The 8,704-nt window shown below is 40.1% G+C and overlaps 1 protein-coding gene across 3 annotated transcripts; it reads left to right on the plus strand.

Annotated features, from left to right (window-relative positions):
- Positions 1-8,116, plus strand: gxylt1a (glucoside xylosyltransferase 1a). 3 transcript variants are annotated; one of them, XM_030732518.1, is made up of 9 exons: positions 1-82; positions 217-359; positions 840-932; positions 1,611-1,794; positions 2,564-2,695; positions 2,792-3,043; positions 3,485-3,608; positions 3,810-3,982; positions 7,106-8,116. In XM_030732518.1, exons 1-9 carry the CDS (start codon positions 80-82, stop codon positions 7,253-7,255), a joined length of 1,254 nt encoding a protein of 417 aa, XP_030588378.1. In that variant the 5' UTR covers positions 1-79; the 3' UTR covers positions 7,256-8,116. The 3 variants fall into 3 exon arrangements, with proteins under 3 accessions (XP_030588378.1, XP_030588376.1, XP_030588379.1); XM_030732516.1 differs by having other exon boundaries at positions 7-359; XM_030732519.1 differs by lacking the exon at positions 840-932 and having other exon boundaries at positions 7-359.
- Positions 8,117-8,704: the final 588 nt, after the last annotated feature.

Consider the following 8,704-nt stretch of genomic DNA (forward strand, 5'->3'; position numbering starts at 1 on the left):
CAGGAACTGTAAACACCGACTGTGCCTTTCTGTCTACTTTGTGACTTATTGATGGGGTAGTTAGCTGATAGTAAATCATATGGTAACTAGCTAAGATCGACATCAAAATGTTTCTTTAGCTCATAAAATCTGATGCGCAAGATGCGATGCTATCTTCACACATTTCTTCTGTGCATGATCTTCATCTTCTTTTCATTGTTGTACGTGTTCAATCAGCTAGCCTCCACCTTGGAGGACAGAGACGAGTGGAGGGTGAAAGAACACGAAATACCTGACGGGAGAAGTCATGATACCGGGCACCTGCTCAGGAAAACGCCAGGCCTGGCAGGCCTCCGAGACCGTGAAGAAGGGCTCGACAGGTAGCTTAGCTAGCTGTGTTACCTAATTTTACATCACAACTGCAAAAATATGAGTAGAAGTTAGCTTCACCTATCAGCTACAGCTTCATTAGCGCCATTCGCATATCACTGCAGTTTAATATTAGTTTACTTAAGCTGCTTGGTACAGCTAGCGTTTACTAGCCAATACATATGTCGTAAAGCCTAGTTTACGTTAGTCAGCTAGCAAACAAATAGTAATTTAACTTATGTGGATCACATAAAAAAAATGTTCAGTGTTAATTGTGCTGTTTTTCACCCACAGTCTGTAACCTTAAAGCAACTATTAGCTACCACCTGTTAGCTTGCTAGATAACTGATCAGCTTAAGGTTAGCTTTAGGCAGGATTTAAAGGACCGCCACATGTTAAACAAATCAAAGAGGTAATCGTAAATCAGTACCGATGTCCGAGAGATCAATTTAATGCTGAGGATCCAAAAGATCATGTTTCTATTCTGTCAGGTGTAAGTCACTGTCAGTTTCTTACTGGAATCCATATTGGAGACTGCCTGCTGATGTTTGTGGAGTGAACTGCTTATTGGAATCATCTTTTAGGTATGCCTGATTTTGTGAAACTATGATACGATACATGTAACAATAATTTCCTGCCTTCAGCTTACACCTTTCACCTACTGGGTGCACAGTTCAGAGTACACGCTTGACAGTTGCTGCACCCACAGTGCTCCTTGTGACTGTTAATGAGTATAGTTTTCAAAAACGTGCTTAATTGGTGTAAAGCCATCTCATGATAATTGGTACTTAAAGGATATGCTGGTTGTCGATACTACATTGGATTTAAGTCTTAACTCTCTTTTTATTTATAATTGATTGATAATGGAGGTCTGTCTTGGTCTCATTTAAATAGTGCTGGAAAGATCCAGAGTAAATAAATAGTTTTATTTATTGTATTTGTGTATATGGGCTTGCCATACAGTATACATTATCTGTGTTTACGTGGAAAAGATTGAGTGTGGCAGGTTATATTCATTATTTCCAAATGTGAAAGCAGTAATTCACAAGGAGCACTTGAAGGCAGCAAAAAGCATGAATGATTGTTCTCTGCATCCCTCTGTTAAATCTAATGACAGTTCCAACCCTACAGGGCTGAGTACCAGTCAGCTGAGACTCACTTTGTTTGTTTTTGCACTTGACAGTGTATCCATTCTGCTGTAACAATAAAAGCCTGGGTTAATTACTGATTTTTTTTTCCCCTACTTCTCTCTTGGCTCTCAGCGAGCAGTCAGGCTCTGCAGTGAAGCAGCGCAGGGATGAGAGGAGTCACCTGGCTGTTGTGGCCTGTGGCCCCAGGCTAGAGGAAACGGTCACCATGTTGAAGTCTGCTGTTCTCTTCAGCAAAAAGCCTCTGCACTTTTATATCTTTGCTGAGGATGAGCTTCACGACAGTTTTAGAAACACTGTAAGTATGTGTATTTGTTTGCTACAAAACAGTGCAGTTATATTTATACAGTGCCACTTCACAACAGCAGCCATCTCAGGCCCCTTTATAGTCCAAGTCATAGATATTAAAGTAGTGTAAAGAGAAATCAATTAATTTTTTTTGAGAAAACAGTTGACAACCAAGGAAACCAGCAAGGGAATAAAACAGTAATTTGGCAACTTGAATTTAGGGATACCTGCAGAAAGCCTGAGAGAGAGGAGAGATGACCTCAAATGAATGAAAAACAGCAGTGGTGAATAAATGAAGAGTGATAGAAGAGTTACTAAGTGCTTCATGGGAGGTACCCCTGCAGCCTGAGCCTGTAGCAGCATACCTGAGGGATGATTCAGAGTCACCAGAGCAAACTATAGGAGCACAAGGCTCAACAGACCTGTGACTTTTTGTCAGCTACAGTGCTGAAAATAAACCTGGGATTGGTCTTGTTTTCCTTTGGCCAAGTACAAATTTTCAGATTTGGTGGAATGCCACTTTCCTTCCAGTTTCTCACAATGTCTGCTTTAAAACACACATTTGCAAATTGCATCAGGGAGCTAGTCTTGTCGGAGTTGCTGTTTTCAGAGGAGAACTGGTTTCAAGTGTCCAGTTATGTCTCAAGTATGAAAGTAAAGTCTTTACCTAGTTCTTGGTTTGTCCCAAAGGCAATGATGCATCATTTAGGAAAGAGCTGAGAAAGAGACAAAATTATACACTATTGCTTATAGATTTTTGTCTTCACCCTTTCTTGAAGCTGGGATCGTGGCCTCAGATGATTCGGGCCACATTTAACTTCACCATCTACCCTATCACTTTTCCCAAGGACAATGAAAGAGAATGGAAGAAACTCTTCAAACCTTGTGCCTCTCAGAGGCTTTTCCTGCCAGTAGGTTACAGTCTTATTGCATTCAAATTGCATTCAATAACAATTAGACTTTGTCAAAAATATGCTGATCATTTTTGTCGTTTGTTTCTTTTCTAGCTGATTCTGAAGCAGGTGGACTCACTGCTTTACGTAGATACAGATATTCTTTTTCTGCAGCCAGTAGAAGACATCTGGGCCCTGCTTTCTCGATTCAGTTCAAGCCAATTAGCTGCCATGGCTCCAGAACATGAGGAACCACGTATTGGCTGGTACAACCGTTTTGCCCGCCACCCTTACTACGGCAAGACGGGCATTAACTCAGGAGTCATGCTCATGAACATGACGCGCCTCAGGGAGAAAATATTCAAGGTAAAGATAAATTAGTTGCATCTGAACCACTATCAGCTGTTTTTATTGTTGTACTGCATTGTTCCATGAAGGTGCGACAGCTATTAAAAAAGGGTTTGTTCATGATATCCATTCATTCCATCCAAGGACTACAATAGCTGTTAAGAATTTTTTCACAATTCCATGTTACATTTAGTTTTACGTTTTGACTGAGACCTTGAGAGATGTGTAATAGTCTGAAATCCCTGAGTAGCTTTACTGCACTACCAAAATTGACCAGCTGAGGTCACTCTTGTAATTTGATTCTAAAGCTTCCTAGAGCGCTCACCGACAGACAAACTGTGCCCTTTGAGTGAATGGGAAGTGTTCACCAAATAACTGATTGGTCAGAATTGCAGGTTTATGGTTTCTTGAATCACAATGACACAGATCCCCTCCGATTGCTGTGTTTTGTCCTTCCAGAATGACATGACAACAGTTCCCCTGAAGTGGGAGGAAATTTTGATGCCCCTTCTTCAGAAGTATAAACTCAACATCACCTGGGGTGACCAGGACCTTCTTAATATCATATTCCATCATAACCCAGGTTTGTACGGCCACATATGTTAGTCATGAATCATGATTGTTAATGTTAGTTCAGCAGACAAACAAAGGTTAACTAAAGAAGCTTATTGGTTTGGACGTTTACTAAATTTGTATACTATCAAATACATATTTGAGGGATTTTTTTTTTTTTTTTGTTTGTTTTTTGAGTCTTTGTCAACCTGCTCATCTTGCTGTGTTACAGAAAGCCTATATGTGTTTCCCTGCCAGTGGAACTACCGTCCAGACCACTGTATCTATGGCAGCAACTGTCAAGAGGCTGAACAAGAAGGTGTCTTCATTCTCCATGGTAACAGAGGAGTTTATCATGATGACAAGCAGCCAGCATTTCGAGCTGTCTATGAAGCAATTCGAAAGGTACGGGCATCTCCACAAAAATCAGTGTTTGTACAGGGGAAAAAATATTCAAGTGTCCTTCCTTCTTACCAATAACTCTGTTCTGCTAACAGCCGGCCAAAGACACAAACCGACAATCCAAGCTGTACGCAGAAACAGCCGAGAAATGATGCTGCTAAGAGCGACGAGACTTTCCAATATTTTCAGTGTTTGTTAACTTCACTTTACTGTCTGCAAATATGTCTCAAATCGGTCCAAAAAAATGTAATGTACTGAATAGTTTCTGATGCATGAACTCCAAATAAGCAGCGCACTATTTTGCTCCAGATCCTCGTCCAGAAAACCTCTCAGCTCAGGTGAAGGTAAAGCCCCCGCTTGGTACAGCCTCACACACCTGGGGGTGGGGTGGGGTATGGGTGGGGGGCAGCGATACCTGCCTCCTTAGTGATGCTGGCGACTCTTCTGTCTTTGGCCTGTGGCGATAACGTTGGGCGGATTGTGATCGATCAGTGGTGTCTTATAAAGCTAATAGAGTTTTTATCGGAAGTTTAATAATATATGAATGCGTTACAAGTGGCTATTTATCTCTTTGCATCATTGCTGAACTGCAGTAATTCCAATAACAGACACAGTTTGATAGTTAAAAAATATCATAGATAACTGAAATCATTTTATTTATTTTTTTGTTGCTTGTTAATCTAGAAGTTTTTAAATTTTAGGAAACAAAAGTTTAAAAAAAAAAAGAGAAATTTTTAGGCGGGCTTTTGCTTTGCATAGATTTGTCAGGCACAGTGTCCAAGGTATTGGATTGTAAGTGTAAGGTATTGGATTATATTTATTCTTCCAAAAGTTTTTAACATGTTCCAGAAATAACTGACTGGAAAATTTTATCATAGAAGATCTCATATTTCAGAGGTGTTGTTTATTCTTGCGAGCAGTTGCTCTGGTGTCTTTAGAGGGCAGTTGTGTAGGAAGATCAGACTATTTGGAGCAACATTTGCTAGTTATTACATTATCAATAAGCACTCCAGGTCAGTGCTTTCCTCTTATGGATGCTTCCATGAAAGAGTAGTTAATCAATAGCCCGTTAAACATTTCCATCTTCAGTCTTCCAAACCAGGCATGTCGGCTCCATCCAGTTTGAGTTAGTGAAACGGTTTTTTTGGTATCGTGTCAACTGTAAGGTTAAAAATTCAAGCCAGAGTTGTTGCATCTCAAAATTTTAAGCCATTTATTCAATCGTTTCTGCAGGCATTTTAGACCCAGTCAGAGGTCATTATTGGACACTGTACCTGACAAATCTATGCAAAGCAGAATTTATTCAAGGACTACTGAATATGGCTGCGTTCCACTTTAAGCAAATATTAACAAATATTAATTTAAAGCATAAAGCTTTTTGTTACTCTCTGCAAATTTGGTGAAAGGACTGAAACCATTAATGCATTTGGGTCCCTCTTAATATTTTCCAGTTTAAGACAAGAATGCCACCTGGATATAAAGACAAAATGAAGAAATATCTGCAAACTCTCCTTAAAATGTGTTTCAGCTCATAGACCTTGAAATGCAGTACTTGCATCATCAGTGAGCAAGCAGATCGGCCTGAGAGCTCCTTCACTGTTTCGCTGGCAGCTCGCCTTCAGTCTGCTCATTGTGATTTCAGCTTACCGGTCAACGTGCAGGCAGCAATTGGGGAGAGCAAGGGAAGCTTCATTAGCTGGTCTCCATCCATTACCGCCACAGGGCCGAGCCTGGCCACTATCAGTGCGGGCAATGTTCTCAGCCATTAAGAAAACGAGCAGGCTTCATTATGGGGCACTCGGCCCCCATGCCTCCATCAGTCTCTCAGACAGCACCAAAGCGCATACAGCACATACCATACCCACATGGTTTTAGGAGGAGGAGTGCTGTGGTTTCTCATTAGGAAGCGAGCTGAAATATCTGAGTTGAGAAGATGCTTGTAAGATAAAGGGCCTTGTTTGATAGTTATCACGATAGAACAGAGCTTTGAAGAGCGATTTATCCTTTTTTTTTTTTTTATCAGTTGTGTTTTGTTCAAGTTTTCATCAGAAGCGTTGTGTTGCTTCAGCTCCAGTCTCCTCCCACTTTGTTCCCACTCCATCCTCTGAGGCCATCATCCTAAAGCACAGAGCAGGCAATCCTGGAAGAAACTCTAATTTCGATCCAACCAAGAGCTCCTTAGTCAGCCCAGTTCCCAAGACAGGCTCTCTCAGCCAGCAGAGGAGCTTGCAATAAAGGGCACTACCATTACCCAGCCAAGCCCACAGAAGAGTTGTAAAATTTTTAGTGCTGATGCTAGTTTGAGACATCATGATGGCTGTGTGGACAACGCACCCGCCACATCCACATAAAAATCAATAGGAGGCTGTTAATGGTATTTTATTGCCTTTTGCACTATATGAAAGATAATAAAGAAGTGTGCTTTGAGTAACATAATGCTTTGCCAAACTAGAGTCAAATAAGATGTTGTAAAATAGTAATTTCTTTTATTTACTTGAGCAATAAAAGGTGGGTGCACTTCAATGTAAAAGTGAAAGGCACACGTCCTTATTTGCATACTGTACGTGACAAAAGCCTATTCATTCGCTGAGGAGGTGGAAGTTTTTTTTTTTTTTTTTTTTTTTTTTTTTTTTCTTTGCTGTTTACTTGGTGATACAAAAGCGCACAATAATGAAGCGTATCTGGAATGCTGCAGCTGTAGCTTTCACCAACGCTGTCACGTCTTATTAAGCCCATTTGTGAGTAGTTGTGGTAATAGATATTCATCATCCGAACACACTCTGAATTGACAGACATGAATCAAATGCAGAATGCTATTTTGTCTGGGAGTGACGGTGATAAATGTGGCACTTCATTCGTGTGCGATGAATGTAGTTCTCATTGTCCTGTTTTAGCTGTCACGGGGGAACAACAGGTGTCAAAAAAAACATTTAATTTAATTTAATTTATTTATTTAAAGGCATTTTTCGGTCTTTCTGAGTAGTGTCGGGAGCAAGAGAAGAGCTGCGATTTTTAGTGGGCGCAGCAATGTGGGTGTGCAGGAATGTGATTTTAAAATCTGAGCTTTGTTGTTAAGTGTGTGAAATGAGAACTAGAAGGCCTGAACACGTTTCCTCTTCATCCTAGTACCGGTTTGGCGAGAACATGGAGACCTCGCTGCTTCGTCCGCTGGAGACGTCGCTGCAGACGACCACGCACACCTACTGCGGCAGAGCTAGTCACTTGTTTACAAAGAGGTTAAAGAAGAGCGTCATGTCCATCACACAGAGAAGATGATGAGGGGGTCAGCGTGGCTAATATTTCATAATGTCTCTTAAGAGCAACTTAAGTTATTCCTTTTGATGACAGTGAGCTGGATCACAGACAGACTCAGGTTAACACGGGGTCGTCATTTGTTTACAAACTACGTACTGAGGCGCTGGGAATGGAGTAGGGTAATCTGTTTTTGAGATTTTATTTATTTTCTTTTATTTTTATTCTAAATCTAATGCCGGTACATATCCTTAAAACGAACACAGCGGGCTTATAGAGAACAGTGCACTGAGCCGACTTTGCCCAGCAGAGATTTTGGAGTTCGTAGGCAAAAAGATGTTTTCTGTACTTCAGACAATCAGCTTGTGTTTTTGTTGTATTTTGACGCAGAACCTACAGTCACTTTGGATAATTCTGTAGTGAATTTTTAAATTTTTTTGGGGGGGGTATCAAGAGTATTTTATTAGAGTTTTATATACATTTCCACTCCAGTTTATTTTACAGAGAAGGGATGTTTTCAGGTACTATTTTCAGCTACATGAGGATTTTTTTTTTTTTTACTGAAAGCAGGCACAAACATACAGGATTTCATCAGTATTTATTATTGTTGGACATGTGTATCCAGAAGCACTTTTTTATGTCTGTCTCAATATTTTAACAGGAGTCATTTCATGTACTTCAGTATGGGAGTTTTCAGTGCATTGTGTACTGTATCCTGTCATAACATTGTCCAGTAATTGTTACAGTGAATGGGGAACAGTGTATGGGAGCATTGTTTTTAATGAAAACAGCTGGCATGAATGTGTATTAACAAATGCACAGCTGATGATTGTATCAAATGTGTTGATTTTAACATTTTACTGCAAAACTGGAGTAAACATTTTAAGTGCATTTCAATTGTATGATAAATAAATAATTTATAAATTACATTTTAACGGTGCCTAGGATGCAGTTTTTAAATCTGGTTCAGTTTGATTTAGTTATATAGCACCAAATCACTGCTGTAGACATGTCAATTCACTTCATTTTATAAGGCAAAAGAAGCCTAAAGATCTTGTGGTCCCCACTGAGCAGGCACTTTGTGACCACGGTGAGAAAAAAAAAAAAACTCTTTAAACAGGAAGAAACCTCTCGTGGAAGCAGGCTCAGGGAGGGTGGCCATCTGCCGCTATTGTTTGGGTTAAGGGAAAAGAGAAAAGAAGAACCTGGAGAGACGACAACCTGCAGTGTCTGTCAAATGTTTGTCTGCAGTGAAGTTCAGTTGAAAACACTGCAACATTTTCAGTGTGATGCAGATTTCATTGTATATGATTTGTGGATTTAGAAGTGCTCCATGATACGGAGCAGAACTGCGTAAATTATTGCAGATAAATACAGCAATTACAACACTTCTGTTTTTTGTAATATGACAAGCAAATTCTGGTGTAAGTGCAGGACTGCTGAAATCTTGAGTCAGCCCTCATCTATTTATAT

The sequence above is a fragment of the Archocentrus centrarchus genome, chromosome 6, assembly GCF_007364275.1.
Source record: "Archocentrus centrarchus isolate MPI-CPG fArcCen1 chromosome 6, fArcCen1, whole genome shotgun sequence".
Classification (NCBI taxonomy): domain Eukaryota; kingdom Metazoa; phylum Chordata; class Actinopteri; order Cichliformes; family Cichlidae; genus Archocentrus; species Archocentrus centrarchus.

Bases quoted from the DNA above. Each gene is read 5' to 3' on its own strand.
- gxylt1a (XM_030732516.1), top strand. From the start codon at position 133: ATGCGCAAGATGCGATGCTATCTTCACACATTTCTTCTGTGCATGATC. The intron at 3,609-3,809 runs GTTTGTACGGCC...GCTGTGTTACAG, and splicing joins CATATTCCATCATAACCCAG to AAAGCCTATATGTGTTTCCC. The intron at 3,983-7,105 runs GTACGGGCATCT...TCTTCATCCTAG, and splicing joins TCTATGAAGCAATTCGAAAG to TACCGGTTTGGCGAGAACAT.